This window comes from Pelobates fuscus, chromosome 1 (assembly GCF_036172605.1).
Source record: "Pelobates fuscus isolate aPelFus1 chromosome 1, aPelFus1.pri, whole genome shotgun sequence".
Classification (NCBI taxonomy): domain Eukaryota; kingdom Metazoa; phylum Chordata; class Amphibia; order Anura; family Pelobatidae; genus Pelobates; species Pelobates fuscus.
In genome coordinates this window covers 484,967,290-484,984,598 of record NC_086317.1, presented here as the reverse complement: position 1 = coordinate 484,984,598, position 17,309 = coordinate 484,967,290, and the positions used below count along the sequence as shown (strand labels likewise).

Sequence of the window (17,309 nt, the reverse complement as noted above, 5' to 3'; positions counted from 1 at the left end):
CTCTGTGTTGCCTTGTTCTCAGATTAATTGGAGGAAAAAGTTTCAGATTATTTATTGCATCTGCTGTAGTTGTGTTGTGTGTGTGTGTGTGTGTGTGTGTGTATATATATATATATAAAAGTATATACAAAATATATACAAAAATATATACAAAAAGTAGTGATGGTAGCACTCACGGTCTTCAGTTTAAAATAGCTTCTTTATTTTGCAAGGATTTGATCCTGATGAAAGTCCTGAGAGAGGACTGAAACGTTGATCCTAGAGCTTATGTTTTAATTCTTGCAAAATAAAGAAGATATTTTAAACTGAAGAACCGTGAGTGCTACCATCACTACTTTTTGTTGGATATTGAAAGTCCCAGGTTTGAGCACCCGGCAAGTACCCGTTAAAAATATAGCCTGTGTGCAAGGATTTTCTACTATTTTATATTTATATATATATATATATATAATAGCTTAGTTCATTTGGCACCCCCTCCCCGCCACTCTGTGACATTATAGAGGCATTATTAATTTACTCGGAGCTGGGCAAGACCTGGTACAGCACACAGACAGTACAGCTGCCAAGTGTCTTTGGGAATTATAGTCTACATTTTAGGCAAGCATCCCAAAACCCTAAGTCCCACAAACCTAAAACTAAATTCTCTTTGTGGAAGGAGGAGTGTTTGCTAAGTAGGCGTTTTTATTTTATTTTAAGAAATGGTTAACGTATAAAATTTGACAGTCGTCCTCAAAGAGGTTTCCTTTGCTCAACTGTCCAATTTACCAGAATGTCAGAATCTCATTATATACAAGTACAAAATCTCTTCAGAAAAATATTATCAAAGAAATTCATCCCACAGATTACTTGACAGGAACGTATTCAAGAAAATGTTTTGTCAGAAAACCAGATGATTCTTTCACGCCAATTTGGATCCTCAAGGAAGTAAATCGACACATTGCAAAAATAACATTTTTTATGGAAACCTTGCCATCTACCACACATATATTCCAGGAGAGAGACTGGATAAGTTCTTTAGATCTCAGGGACACCTAGCTGCATAGCAGACAAAAACAAGAAATATTTAAGATTTTTTGTATCTCAGCAAAGGGCAGTCTTTTTCACTACCAATTCAGAAATCTCTTGTTTGGTCTTTCTTCTGCTCCTCTGGCTTTACAAAGGTTCTGATGGTCATTACTACTGCTCTAAGAAAGGAAGGTCTCCATAATGTTCTTTACCTGGACGACTGGCTGCTGAAGGCAGACACTAGGCTTCTTCAAGATATTGCGAAGGCCTCTTCATGTCTCCAAGCACAAGTCCGGATTATAAATCTTCAGAAGTCCGAACTAGTTCTCTCAAGGAGAATTCATTTTTCTTGGCCTTATTTTAGATTCGGATCTGATGAAGAATTTTTCTATCCACTGAAAAGAATGAAAAAAATAGATTGGCTTCGTTTTCCCTAAAAAAAATAATTAAAGCAGTATGTTCTATAAGGTAGGCAATGTGTATTCTGTTTCTGTATAACTTTAAAGATCAATAGAAGGAAACCAAAATAAAATTGAACTAAGGAAGAAAATAAAAAAAAAATTGAAAACTGAACCAAATAATTTGGAGGGATAAACCCTTATGTGTGAAACTCGCTGAAGACGTAGTTCCACTAACATAATAGGGTACCACAACCACTGCTGACCGCTAGTCCTATGTGATAACTGAAAATAATGAGGCTAACTTGCTCAATATGATAACGCTGTAGATATACTGCAACAATTTAAGAACTAAATCTTATAAACTCTAGCATAATCAGCCTAAGTTGTAACTATCAGTCTATATGAAATAGTTAGGTATCCCTGATTACTAAAACTTCAGATTGCCATAGTTGCCTGAAAGGGTGAATGATATAGACATAGCCAGTAATAATGAGTTTCTAAAGCTACTGTTGCGAGTGGATTAAGCATGCTTGCTATCTCAAGATAGATAAATAGTATCTGAGTAGCAAATGCCGTGTACTTTGTTGCTGTAACGGAACCTTCCGTTAATGGACGCTTCCTAGCTTGCGCCGAGGACCACAAGCAACGCACTGGACACCACAACCACCGCAGACTCCACAACCGCCGTAGCTTAACTGGAGCCTCGCCGTCTTTCGTCCACCCTGGATCAGCTTCTGTCCTCCAGGACCGTGTGGGGAAGACCTCTCCTCCAGTAGAGTGTATCAGGAACAAGCTCTTAAAATAGCTAAGTGATTCAAGCTCAGGGGAGTATGCAGAGCATGGCAATCCACAGTGTGATTATAGCAGCTCCCTCCAATAACGAGACAAGGCTACGTATTGAGGGTCAAACAGGATCTTATTTACTTGGCACCAAAGGGCCTTCTTTTATGCAGGTTTTCCCTACATAGGACCTCCCACATGGTTTTACAGAACAACTAATAACACACGTACATTACAGAAAACACTCCCAGCAATTATACACAAAATCCTCCCTCTCTGCCTGTGATATAATTATGGTACACAATGGGTTAACATAATTATCACAAGCAGGAAAAATTGTTTATACATGTACTGTAACTTTAAAACCACACATCCAATCTTCATAAAAGCCACATATTATTAATCAGCATACTTGAAATATGAACATTCTCAAAAATCATGCAGATCCTTCCATTAGTTCAAAAGTTAGTCGGAAGTCCTTTGTGACCGACCGCAGGCACATTTTCCTGCCCAAAACAGTTCCATAGATTTGTGCGGTCGGTCAATTTCACACTGAAAAAATGACTAAGTCCCATTTGAACATGCGTTCGAATCTTCGAACGGGACTTAGTCTCTGTGGCTGAAAACTCAGTGCAGGAGAAGGTAAGGGTCAGCGGTGTTCGTTGAAATGTGTAGCCGATTTCAGTTCCATGGATTTGGCTACACATACCGCTGACCTCATTTGAATGAACAAAGATGGCCGCCGCCACGTGTTCGTTTGTCGAATGGCGGCCACTTCTACTACTTCGGCACTTCGGCTGCATCCGAAGTGCCAGTTTAAAGCTGCAGAACTGCTCCAATACAAGTTAAAGGGTCTTTTAAAATCCAATCTGCTAAAACAGTCTTTAACAGGCAATCTCTTCCAGGGGCCATAGTCTTAAAGGGGCATTGTTCTCCAAAGTCACAATGTGCCCACCGACGGTTCTTAACCCCTTAAGGACCAAACTTCTGGAATAAAAGGGAATCATGACATGTCACACACGTCATGTGTCCTTAAGGGGTTAAAGCGCCATGCACAGCATAATAAAATACAATATGCCCAAATGCTGATTTTGTAGTCGCAGGGGAGGAGGCAGGCAAGCAAGCCTCTCCAGGACAAAGTGGTGAAGGGCACTTCGTCACAGTTGCTAACTACAGTCTCATAACTGTTTGGATGCCGGTCAGCTTAAAAAGGTTCAGATACACACGAGAACTACCCGTATTAAATTACCCACACTAATCATCCCATCATAGTCAAAGTAAATGAACAAAATTGTGCAGTGATTTTAAAAAATCTAATCTGAAGCCTGCCTGATGCTGCTAAAGCGCCTTCGTCTGAGGCATAAGTGAGAACGCTCCATACTGGGTTGTTATTTAAATGGTGTTAGAACCAATAGAGTAAAGAGGTGTGTTCTTAGTTCCAAGAATTATCAGAATTTCCATGGACCAATCCTATCAATATTATAAGTCACACCCCACCTCCTTTTTGCATGTCCTAGCCTGAGGGACGATCTATTGGAGGACAGGAATATTGAATGATCATAGTGATACGGTGAAGAACCAGATCCATATATACCAGATCACGGGATAGTATTGTATTGGTGTGTGATAACAGCATACTTTCGATCACCAGTCTGTGTTCCTACACCTGTAGTATTATATGATCAGTCCCTGTCAAATCGGGTTAATGGAATTTAACTCATCCAGTGCCATGTTGGTTAATATTACAGCTTTGAAGTATAAACTTAGCATTTGTGTAGAATATGGAGAGATGACTGTTACATTGATAATTAAATACATTTGCCCTACATCGAAGGTATAAAAAAACAGGTAGATATGTGACCATCCAATCATAGATGGGACTAACTTACTAAATGATAATTCCTATTATACACCCGATGGTTCTCGCGCATGAAGTCCTCTTACTATACCATAGTAAGAGGACAATCAAATATAGCTTATGAATGAGAACCCTTTGGTTATTAAGTGTAAGACATTATGATGTCTCCTGCCCTGGAGGATATTAGTTTTTTGTTTTCATACTATTTTAGGGTTATCCCCTTGGTGGTCCCTATACACACATTACTAGTTCCCTAAATGGGAAACTAGTTTCTTTTTTTTTTTTATCAGTTAGATTACATGTTTCTAAAATAAAGTGATTTGAAAAGGTTTAATAATCTCTGCAATGCTAAAGTAAATCTGAGCGGTATTTGAGAGAAACTATTTACTTCTCTCTGTGTTCTTGATTGTCGGAATGATATGATCTTTGTGGTTTCCTTTTATTGTGCAGAAGTAGGGGACAAACTGTCATTCTCAAGATATTTGCAGACATTAAGAAGGTGAATGACTTACTCGCATACAAACGCGTTCCTTTACAAGCTGATAATCATGCCTGAAGTATAAATGTAGGTTAGTCAGGCCTCTTAGACTAAATTCCATTTTGCAAAGCAAATGAAAGTATAAGCGTGTAATCATAATTTTGATAGTAAAGGCTTTAAAGCACACAAAATATTTTTAACTCCCAGTACATTTCTTTCAGGTGATTCCATTGGCAGAATGTATCCTGAAGAACATGACAAGAACAGAAATACACTAAGCAAGACTATGAATACATCTTTTAATAAAAGAACCAATGAATCCAACTCTCAAAAATGTATAAATCCTTCAGAATCCAATGTATCAACAAAAGCGATCGTAAACCAAAAAGGAACTCATTTCCCATGTTTTGATGGTGAGAAATCTTTACCCTGTAATTTAAATCTTGTGAAACATTCGAAAACTCACAAAAGAGCGAAAACGGTCTCATGTCCTGAATGTGGGAAATATTTTATCAGTAATTCACATCTTATTGTACATACAAGAAGTCACACAGGAGAGAAACCTTACTCATGTTCGGAATGTAGAAAATGTTTTGCCACTAAACCAGAGCTTGTGAACCATCAGAGAACTCACACAGGAGAGAAACCGTTCTTATGTTCTGAATGTGGGAAATGTTTTGTCACTAGACCAAGTCTTCTGGATCATCACAGAACCCACACAGGAGAAAAACCATTCTCATGTTCTATATGTGGTAAATGTTTTAGCCACAAATCGTCTGTTATGAAACATAAGAGAACTCACACAGGAGGTAAAATGTTCTCATGTTTTAAATGTGGGAAATGTTTTAGCCAGTACACACATCTTCTTACTCATCATAGAATGCACTCAAGAGAGAAAAGTTGTGAAGTTATAAATGTGGTAAGTGTTGAAGTCAACTCTAAAGTTTCAGAAATAATCAATGGATTAGTATGGGAATAAAAATCTTGTATTGTGAATGTGAGACTAAAATTGTAATTCAAATTTAATTTACAATCCTCTCACTACACTAAAGCCTTTCTTATGCCTATATTATGATTGATAACTTTCTATCCTTTCTCAACAGGTGCCATTTATTTATGATTAGGATATATTTAGAATTGCTTCTTATTCTATAAAGTATAAGAGTTGTAAATGTTGTCTTTTATATCCTTGTAAAATATAAAAAGCTTACTAAATAAAGAGTGTTTAATAAACTCCTATTTAGCACTCTCTTTTTCCTTTCATTATTTTAGCACTTAAATTTTTAATAAATTAAATACAAAATAAATACATTTGCCATACTAATAGTTAATAATTATTAGTGACAACAAATAAACAGTTTTCTTATGTTAACTAATTATGTCCTTGATTGCAATCTATAATTTCCTAATTCATGATGAGGGCTGCTGATTAGTCATTGATGAAAGAAAACTCTTTTTAGCTGCTATTTTTCTAGGTATCAGTTTTGTGCATGAGCAGAACAAACAATTTCCTGATAAAATCAGTTTTGGCAATAACATCACAGAATCATATACAAATGATTCCTAGTTTATCAAGTTAAGACAAAGGATTAATTGGCACTGTTACAGTGACATGATGTAGCCAAACACAACAAATATAGACACTATACCCTAAATCAGGGATGGGGAACCTTCGGCCCTCCAGATGTTTTGGACTACATCTCCCTTGATGCTTGCCAGCATTATGGCTGTAAGAGCATTATGGGAGATGTAGTCCAAAACATCTGGAGGGCCGAAGGTTCCCCACCCCTGCCCTAAATGATAGGCAGATAGCGGGAAGTAGCACATTGTAAAGTCCTCAAATACAGGTATATGCAATTAAGAATAGAATATACTGTAGTATGTAGTACTTATTGAAACTAAACTAAAGAATGCAATTAATACGCCTGGACAGTGCAATCCCCACCTATGGATATATGGTAAGTGTCTTGATTCAATGGGGGATCATCCAGGAGAAACAGAAATACCAATATAGTGTAGTTTTGTAGTTATACTGGGTGGAGTATATATATAGTGCACACTCACATTTTTAAGCGCTTTCAGAGTGAAAATATCCCCAGACTTGCATATATGGAATATCAACAATCTAGAATGTTAAGGCAGAATGCCTGTAGTTGTGGGAGGGGTTTAATATTGGCCTATATATACTCCCTCTTGACGTCCGTCCAAGTTTGGAACAACCAAGCCACTTCAGAGGTTTGGCTCCAACGTGCCAAAATTCAAATACCCTGTTTGACTTCCAAAGGGTAAGGGATTGTGTTCCAGCCGCAGGTCTCGGAGGGCCTCAACAGGTCAAGAATACAAGTCCTCAGTGCTGCCCATCTGACTCTTGTAAGAAGGTCCTCAGAATCATAAGTACGGTGGCTCTCCTTTACGGTTCGCCAGCTGTCATGCACTTAAATATTCGCGGCGTTCTGACGCAAGTCTCGCAGCATTTCAGGCCATATGTTAATGGTGGTCATTCAGGCTCATGCAAGCTCGAGACCTAATAGGCCATTCTATATTCGCAGTCATTCGAACCCATGAATTATTGGGTTATTCAGCCCTTCACAACCTACTAACTAGACCATTAACAAGTTAGTATTTGTTAATGTTGCGCACTGGGCCGGTAATTTACTATGTTTTTTTGTTTATGGCAATCGGCCATGTGAATTTGTAATTTCTCCATCTAGTCGCCATTTGGCCCAACTGTTTCGCAGCCTCACCTTGAAATGTTACTTAGCCATTCGGCTTGTTCAATTAAGTGATGCTGTTTGGCCTCTCGACCACAGCATTTAGTAGAGTTTATTACTGGCAGGCCTGTGGAAGGCATAATGCTTGGTATGTACAATTTTACATGGTTTGCATTACAAATTTATAGAAGGTGCTTAATAACATGTATGTATATGTTTGTATACATGCATATGTGTGTTTATGTATATATGTGCACACATTTGTACTACTCTAGTCTGTAACACACTGCATACTGCAATTCTCTATCCTCTAAACTCTGCAACATTCTGTGTTCTATATACTGCTATACTCCACAACACGCTGCTACATTCTATACTACTATGTATGACTTATCTAGCCTGGTTCGTTGACCCAATTTGAGTTTACTGTTATTTCATCTGACCTTGACCAGTCTTTCTCTTAGTAAGCATTGGGCCACATTGTTTCAGCCAAAAAGATGTAGGCCATGATGGTTCCCATCCTTTCATCCTTATGAACAACTGTTGATACAAATGACGTTTAGAATCTTCTGAGTTTGGACGTCTTACCCTCCCATGTAGTACCCTACATCATGCTCCTTACACCGCCAGTTGCTATCCAGCACGGTTCCTCGTCTAGTATTATTATCTGTATAGTAAGTTCCCCTGTCCTTTGGAAGAACATAGCTACATGACTTGTCAGTAGTTCAAAGCAAAGGATAAGATAAGAATAGATAAGAATGGTGGGGGGACCTACCGTCCTCCCCCCGGCCCCCACCCCTGAGCAGTGGGTGGGGGCCCTAAAAAAACAATAAGGGGGAACCTACTGTCCTCTCCCCCTGGCCCCCACCCCTGAGCAGTGGGTGGGGGCCCTAAATAAAGATGGGGGGGACCTGCTGTCCTCCCCCCAGCCCCCACCCCTGAGCGGTGGGTGGGGGCCCTAGATAAGAATGGTGGGGGGGGACCTACCGTCCTCCCCCTGTCCCCCACCCCTGAGCGGTGGATGGGGGCCCTAGATAAGAATGGTGGGGGGGGACCTACTGTCCCCCCCGGCCCCCCCTGGTGGGTGGGGGCCCTAAAAAAAAATAAGGGGGGGGGGACCTACTGTCCTCCCCCCAGAGCGGTGGGTGGGGGCCCTAAATAAAGATGGGGGGACCTACTGTCCTCCCCCCGGCCCCCACCCCTGAGCGGTGGGTGGGGGCCCTAAATGAAAATTCCAAAGGGGGGGGAAATTCTAAAGAACTTTCCCACGCTGTGTAAAATGACAAAGAGCACTCTGATTGGCTTAAACCCACCAATCAGAGTGTTCTTAGCCTACTTGCAGGGCAGGGCAAGTCTTTATAAGCCTTCCCCCGCCCTGCGTAGCTCAGTCTGCGCGGATCCCTCCATGGGTGAAGATGGATTATTTTTTTGCGCTCTGGTTTTTTCTTTTTCGTCAGGTTTTTTTTGCGCTCGGGTTTTTTATTTTATTTTAAGTTTGACGGGTATTTATTTGGCCTTTTTTGGGTCTGAAAAATGAAGATTTTAGCAAAAAGAAGACGTCAAATGGTAAGTTGAATTTTTCTTTACAGGTTAGTTATTTTATTCCCCCCTCACTATTTTTAGGGTGAGGGGGGTAGGTAGGGGATAGTTTGATTTGGGTGGGGGGGTGACTAGGGGCTTGGGACCCCTAGTCACCTTGATTGGGGGGGGGGGAATTTCATTTAGGGCCCCCACCCGCCACTCAGGGGTTGGGGCCGGGGGGGAGGACGGTAGGCCCCCCCACCATTCTTATCTAGGGCCCCCACCCACCGCTCAGGGGTGGGGGCCGGGGGGGAGGACAGTAGGTCCCCCCTATCTTTATTTAGGGCCCCCACCCACCGCTCAGTGGTGGTGGCCAGGTCGGAGGACAGTAGGTCCCCCCTTATTATCATTATGGCCCCCACCCGCCGCACAGAGGTGGGGGCCCGGGGGGGGAAGGACAGTAGGCCCCCCCCCTTATTATCTTTATGGCCCCCACCTGCCGCTCAGGGGTGGGTGCCTGAGGGGGGGACAGTAGGTCCCCTCCCTCATTATCTTCATGGCCCCCACCCACCGCTTAGGGGTGGGGGACGGGGGGGAGGACAGTAGGTCCCCCCCTTCATTATCATTATGGCCCCCACCCGCCGCTCAAGGGTGGGGAACGGGGGGGAGGACAATAGGTCCGCCCCCCTTATTGTAATTTATGTCTTTTTTTTTCTACAGTGAGCAGCCACAGGCTGCTCACTGTTTAGTAGACATGCCCTTACTCGCAGTATTGCGAGTAAGGGCATTCGGGAGATTTTAATCTCCTTTATGCTATTATGGGGGTCATATTGAGAACCGCAGCTTAATTGACGAATACTGGGTGGCCTTTGTTTGTTTGCCGAACACCTGGCGGCGCCCATTTTAAACACGCGAAAGACCAGCGGTGTTCGGCGAGGATTCTATGGAACTAGAAACGGACACTATTTGGTACGAACACCGCTGAAGTTGCCGACCTCACGAACGTGCCTGTATTCGGTACTTTTGACACGAAAAGCCATACCCCAGATAGCCATCCCGTGGAGTCTATTCGTATGGAGAACAGACTATGTGAACACTTTGACTCCACGGCGATTGAACTGTATGCATAGGATCTGAGCGCAATTCGGTAGTTTTGTGCGCTCGGATCCCAGCTATCTGAGGACACGTTAAATGCCTGTATTATAGTATAATATTGTAAAGTTATGTATTTTTATGCATTTTGTCATTGTCACCTAAAATGGCGTTTAGGCTCTGTCCTGGGAGATAAGTGAATTACTTCACAATTGTCTCCCAGGCAGAGCAGAGGGTCTTGGGTAATTAAAAGGGAATGGCTATGTGTGTAACTCTGTGATTGGTTGTTACAATGTCCTTGTCACAGTCTCCCATTTGGTCCCCTAGGGGAGTGCTCAACACAGAGCTTTGTCTCGTCTTTGGGGGGATTTAGTGTATGCTGATAGAGACTGATTGCGAGTGTAAGCCGCTTGGATGCTTTTCCTATTCGTCTGCTAGCAGCTATTCGTGAGGTTCCGGTTCGGGAGTTTGGAGTGCTATTTTGTATGCAGTTCGGGAGTTTGGAGCATTCCCTTGTATTCAGTTCGGGAGTTTGGTGTTCTGCACTAGCTGTGCCTGTATCTCTGGAAGGGGAAAATCTACTAAACGGCGGTTTAACCCTTTTATGCCTGGGGGTGCCGTTACAATTGGTGGCAGCGGTGGGATCGTTCCTACAGCCAGAAGGACAGCTACAGGATGTCAGGGTACCTGAAGTCTCTACCTCTGAGAGAGGTAGAGACTTAGAAGTTTATCCGTCCAGAAGGGCTGTTTCCTCCGTCCCTCGCGGTCCTTCCGGTCATTTACACGCCGGACGGGATCCACTTCCTTTTGTAACACGACGCCCAGCAGTCGACGTCATGACGCCAACCCGGACCGACCTGTCACTCAATTGTCTGGAAACTAATCAGGACTCGTCGGAGGCGTGTCTACTCTCCTGAGCCAGGGTATTTAACAGTGCTTCTTCCATTTGCTCATTGCCCTGTCGTGGTTCTAGCCTGTCTAGTCACTCAGCGCTCTTGTATTCCAGTTATCCTTTTGGTTCCGACCCGGCTTGTTTGTATTACTCTGCTTATCTCTGTTACCCTTTGACTCGGCTTGTTCCTCGCTTACCTGTCTTCTCGTTCCCTCGACCTCGGCTTGCCTTTGACCATTCTCTCTATCTCCGTACGTTAGTCCGGCCATTCTAAGGTCCGGTATACGTACCTTTCTACTGTCTGTACTCTGCGTGTTGGATCCCTGTCCCGATCCTGACATTACGACAGGGCCAATGGATCCTGCAAGTACAGACAGTCAGCTTGGTCCTTCCGATCCTAGGTTTGAAGCCATGGAACACAGAATGGATCAGATGGCCCTAGCACTGATGTGGAATTATTAAAAATCTTTATTGTACTTGTATTGAATTATTGTACTAACTCCATTTTAACTTTATACTGTGACTTCGTCCTCCATTTTGTCCTCCTAACCTGACTTCTTCAATCCTCCATTTTGTCCTCACGACTTAACTTGTTCATTTTAAAACTACATTACGTGACTGAACTTCTCAACCCAATTAATACAGTAGACAAAGACTGTGTTTCCTTCAAGGACAAGTACCAGGAGGTACTGGCTACTCCTTAAGACTTGCTGGCTACTCCTTAGAGCTTGTAAGATAGTACAGTTTGAAGGCCATAGAACACAGTAGTAATGAAATGTTCTATTCATAAGAGACCTTGCACCTGGACATAAAGCCTGATATCATTGACCGTGTAAAATGACGCTTAGGACCCCCTTGTCCCCCACCCGTGTCCAGAATAATCCCACCTCTGATGGGTGGGCACGGGACTAACCTCTTAATTTTACGAACCAATAGGTAAGACACTAACTCCGTCACTTAACAATTAATCCAATTGATGATGTTTATTTGCTGATATTCTAATAATCAATGATGACGCAAAATGCCTCTTAAAAGGGCCTGCGCGCCCGCTTTTTCTTCACTTGCCAATAAACTTTCTCGAAGTTATTTTAACCTGAACCTCGTGTGTCAGACTTAATTACTTCAGCGTATATACGCAATTTAATTTTATTGATTTGGACAGGAACAGATAGACATTTGAACATTTTGGTTTACTTTCAAAAAGTACCATAACAACTTGGCGCCCAACGTGGGGCATCGGGCTATGTCCGGCCGGTGAGCCGTCCTAAGGAAGACAAGGGTGGACGGAGGAATCCAGGGGGAAGGAAGGGAGATTGATCACCTCCAGATACACGGTAGAGACTTCTGCAGAGCCACCGGTACGTTCCGGCCCCTTTGATTGACCCGTCCACGTGTCTGTGACTGCTTCCCGGGAGGACATCAAAGACAGGTAATATCTTGCCCGGTGTCTCGTTACTCACTTGTTTACCTGCAATTTTAGTCTATCTGTTGCCTGGGTGTGTTTGAATTGTGTTTGAATTGTTTGCCTGTTTCCCCATTTTGAGATAAAGGGGGGGTGGACCTGCAGGGGATTTGCCTGGGGTTCTGTCTTGCTTGTTTTCCTCTTTTTGGGATAAAGGGGGGTGGACCTGAGGGGACTTGCCTGGGTCTTCAGTGTGTCTGTCTGTTTGTATTTTACCCCTTTTGGGATAAAGGGGGGTTGACCCGTGGATGTGTTCCTGGGGGGTCTTCTGTTGCCTGTTTTACCTCTTTTAGGAACCACGGTGCTGTGGTTGTAAGGAAAAAGAGGGGTTGACCCGTGGATGTGTTCCTGGGGGGTCTTCTTTGCCTGTTTACTTCTTTTAGGAGCCTCGTGGCTGTGGCTGTAAGGAAAAAGAAGTTTGTGGAACTGTGGGATCTGTGTAGAATCATAGTTTCCTGTGATCCAAGTTTGTGTCACTTTGATAGCCTAGCTAGCTTCACTGTGCGCGTTCGGACTATCCAGCTCTAGTTGAGTTGGGGACGTCCTGACCCGGACCATCCAGCTCTAGTTGAGTTGGGGACGTCCTGACCCGGACCATCCAGCTCTAGTTGAGTTGGGGACGTCCTGACCCGGACCCTTCGGCTCTAGTTGAGCTGAAGGTCCACTGATTATTTAATTGTGGTAGGAGACTTAGCCTTGTGGCAGGGGACTTTGTTTCCTGGGGGAATTCAGGCAGGTATTGCTTGTTTTTCGCATCACGTGGTAGTGAGACTTATAAGTGGGTTTTATAGGGGCACTACGGGAGTGAGGATAGACGTGGCCACATTCTTGTGGACTGCAGAGTAGAGGGAGGCTGGAAAGGATTTCGGACCGGTGTTAGCTGTTATCCTTGGCCGCTGGTAGTGAGACTTATGAAAGTCGTTCTCCGAGCGGGGACACTACGAGGTTGAGAAAGGTGACTTTGGAGTAAGCACATGTAGAAGGAAAGGGATTATTGTTGATTTTATTTGAACTGTAATGCATGCACTGTATTTCAATTGTATTGTTGTCTTGTCTGTTTTATTAGGAGTCTCATGAACTCCTGTGTCTGTCTCTAAGGATTTTTCCTTGCCTTTCATCTTTTCTAAACTTCCTATATTATTATACTATCCACTCCCATTTCTCTTGAAAGAGAAGTGATTGGTCACACACTTCTCACCTCGCTCCAATCCGTGTCTACCACCCCGGGTAGGCGGATTCAGTGACTAGTCTACGTTTTGGGAAGACGCACCTGAGAAAATCCCACGATTCTCGGGTGGCAGTCGAGCATTGTAGACGTTCTTGTTCAGTTTTCCTTCTCTCTCCCTATATCTAGGACGCTGGTATAGGGGTAAAGGGATTATGGGACAGGATTTAAGCAAGCCCAGTAAGGGCTGGTTAGCATGTGATTTAGTCGAAGACAGAGAGGGTGAGGAAATGGTTAAAGGTGTTGAAAAGATTGCAAAAGTATGTAAAATTGCTGTACCGACATGTGGAAGATTGCAACCAGAAAGTTGGCGTAGGTTACTGACAGAAAAGAAAGGCAAACTTACAGATAATGGTTTATTAAAGACTGCTGAAGCATGGTATAGAGTAGCGAAGGCTATTCAGCTAGAAGGTTGGGTTGAGGAAGAGATAAATCACAAAGGTGTGAAATTGTTTGTGTATCATAATAATTGTGTTGCTGGGGTCTACCCTCAGCCAGCGCCCAAAACCGGCGCCCAGGGAATGTCTATCCCCAAGGTTCAGTCAGCCATAAGTGATAGCCAGCCGACTATGTTCCCCACTCCCAATCCTCCTAACACCCATCCCATTACCTCCCCTGTCTGCCCGGTCCTGAATTCTGATGGATCTTTCTTTTCCCCTTCCCAATCCTTGACATTCCCATCATCCTCATCCATCCCTACGCTACCTGCTATACCTTACCCTACCATTTCATCTGCCATCCCTTCCCTACAATCCCTCTCCATTAATGATCCCCTCCCCTCTGCATCCGCCCAGCCAACCACCTCTTCCACCCTCACCCCGGCTCCTCCCTCTACTCCCACCCCTACCAATCCCTCTCCGTCCCCTCCCATCTCCGCCCCAGTCCAATACCCCACCTCCTTTCCCTCCCCAGCCTGGCCCTACCCCTTCCCATATCCCATGGCCCTGCCCTATCCCGGATATCCACTACCCCTTCCCCAAGCCACTCCCCAGGTTCCGGTTATGCCCAGTCCGGCACAGGTTGCTCCGGGTGTGCCCACATCTAACATGGCCGCCACTCCTTCCCTTAACCCTAATGTAACACCTTTTCCGGCCACCAATATGGCGGCCCCCAGTTCGGCCCTGATGCCGGTAATTCCCGGTGACTACCTATCCCCAGGTTATGACTCGCTAGCCACCCCTGCATCCGGGGCTCGTTCCCAACCACCGATCCTTTCACCTCATGCGGGCCCTGCACCGCGCAAAAGAGCCAATATCATAGAATTCGATGATGACGAGATGGACAGGGTGTCCCATGTCTCATCGGAACTTGCCGCGGGAGCCCCAACTCATCGTTCTATCGATGACCCCTTTGGCCACAAGGGTCGGGGAGAACAGGCCCCTCCTAAATATGTTGCTTTCAATCCCACTCAAGCTAGCGCTCTGATGAAATCACTCCCTGACCCAGAAAAACAGCCTATGCCCTTCTACCGAGGGATAGTTCAAATTCAAAAGACTTATTCCGCCGCATGGCGTGATTTGCTGAGCATTTGTGCTATCAAAGCAGGGGATGCATATTGGCCAAGTATGGCCCGACACCTCAGTACAGATCTGCTCAGCAGTGATGTTGATTACCCCTCTGGAGTAACTTTTTGCACCCAATTAAGAGAATGGGCTAAGGACAAACTTGCGGATCAGGCTGCTGGCCTTACTGATGTTATTCAAGATAAAGGAGAATCAGTGGAAAGGTTTCATGCAAGACTGTATCAAATGTTCACAGATTTGGGGTTTGATCTTACAGATAAGATTCATTCACAAATGCTGTCAGGTGCGTTTGTCCAAGGTGTTAAAGACTCTATACGCAAAGGAATCATTGCTGCACGTCCTGAATACAAGGTTGTTCCCTTGGATACCCTGCTTTTAGTTGCTAGAGGTCTGGAATCTGTTCAGACCCCAAGAAGACCCAATCCAGCTCCACTCATGGTGGCCCGCGCTACCCCCATCACCTCTGGCATCAAGGGTGCCAAGTTAGAGGATGTAACTTGTTTTAATTGTGGGGCTCAGGGACACTACAGAAGTGATTGTCCGGAACCTAAAAAGGAACCTGGGGCACCCAGAAAGTTCTCTAAGCCTACCCCAGGCCCCAAGACCGAGAAAAAGATTCCAATTATTGAAGAACCAGATGATTAGGAAACTGGCAAGCCTGTGTCTGTAACCCCTATAATGGCAGCGTCTATAGGGGACAAGGGAGGGCCACTTGCCACAGTGACTTTGCCCATTGAAGACCATCCTACTACATTTCTAGTTGACACAGGTGCAGCCCGTAGTGTTCTACGAGAACAAGACCTGCCAGACCCATCCTTCCTGTCCAGTATTGATGTCTCTTGTGTTGGAGTGGATGGCCAGCCAAGACGTAGCCCTTTAACAACTCCACTACGAGTTGGCTCTAGCCTGCTTGCTCGCTTTGTAGTATCCTCCACATGCCCCATTAACCTGTTAGGTGCTGATGTTCTATCACGCCTGCAAGCATCCATCACCTTTACCCCGGATGGGCAGGTAGAAATGTTTACACCTCTGTCTGTATCAGACACTTCAGCCCTATGCTCTTTGCCTCTGATGCTGCATTTAGAAAAGCCCCGTGAGGAGGCAGCAGAATTAAGGTCCAATTTCCCAGAGGAATTAAAAACACAGGTGCCCGCTAAGTTATGGTCCTCAGGCCCAGAGGACATAGGTCACCTAAATGTTCCCCCTGTGGTGGTAAAGCTTATTTCAGGAGCTAAGTTACCAAGAAAACCACAATATCCATTAAAACCAGCACAGTCTGCTGCAATTTCTGTCCATATCAAGGCACTCTTGGGGAAGGGTGCCCTTGTCAAATGTAAATCTGAATGCAACACCCCGTTATTTCCTGTGAAAAAGAAAACTCCAAAGGGTGAGCCAGAGAAGTACAGGATGGTTCAGGATCTCCGTGCTGTTAATGAAGCTACCGTCCTGGACACCCCTCTTGTACCAAATCCTCATACTCTGCTCTCTGGAGTCCCACCATCTGCAAAATTCTTCACAGTTATTGACCTGGCCAATGCCTTTTTCAGTGTCCCACTGGACCCATCCTGTCAATACCTGTTTGCTTTCACTCATGAAATGCAACAGTATACCTGGACTGTCATGCCCCAAGGGGCACAAAATTCTCCAAGTCAATTTGCTAAGGCCATGGGCACCATCCTTGACCCATGGCAAGCTGAGCACCCAGAAGTTGTCCTGCTTCAGTATGTGGATGATCTACTGCTGTGTGGAGATGATATTCCCACTACTGAAAGGTGTTCAATCAGTCTTCTTTCCTATTTGGCAGAACAGGGATGCAAAGCTTCACTCATCAAGCTACAATTCTGTCAATCTTCAGTGATCTTCCTTGGACATTGCCTATCTCAAGGTACCAGACATCTTACTCGGGACCAGGTAAGAGCTGTTCTGGACATTCCACCTCCAAGGACTTCAAAGTCTCTTCATGCCTTCCTAGGCCTCATTTCCTACTGCAGAGCATGGATCCCAGAAGCCTCTCTGCTTATGCAACCTCTCTATGACGCTCTTAAGTCTGACCCGTTTTGTCTAACCAATGACGCCCTGGACAATTTCGATGCTTTAAAACGTGCCATTGCTTCAGCTCCTGCCTTGGGCCTACCTGACTACTCCAAACCTTTCAAATTATTCGTCTCTGAAAGACAAGGCCATGCAACAGGAGTCCTCACCCAAACTAATGACTCAAGAGGCCGCCAGAGGCCTATTGGATATTTCTCATGTCAACTGGACATTGTGGCCAGAGGGACTCCTTCCTGTCTCAGGGCTGTTTTTGCTGCGAGAGAACTCATAGAAAGAACCTCAGACCTGGTCCTAGGCCACCCCCTGGTT

The 17,309-nt window shown here is 44.4% G+C and overlaps 1 protein-coding gene across 2 annotated transcripts in view; it reads left to right on the top strand.

The window, feature by feature from the left end:
- LOC134573081 (oocyte zinc finger protein XlCOF6.1-like) overlaps positions 1–17,309 on the top strand; it is a 96,673-nt gene that overhangs the window by 13,657 nt on the left and 65,707 nt on the right. Inside the window, exon 5 of one of the 2 annotated variants that reach the window (XM_063432533.1) lies at positions 4,744–5,689. The exons of the other annotated variant lie outside the window; for it this stretch is intronic. Coding sequence (XP_063288603.1) covers positions 4,744–5,501 — 758 coding nt within the window. The 3' untranslated portion in view covers positions 5,502–5,689. Of the gene's footprint in view, positions 1–4,743; positions 5,690–17,309 lie in introns of those variants that run through there. 2 annotated transcript variants of the gene reach the window in all.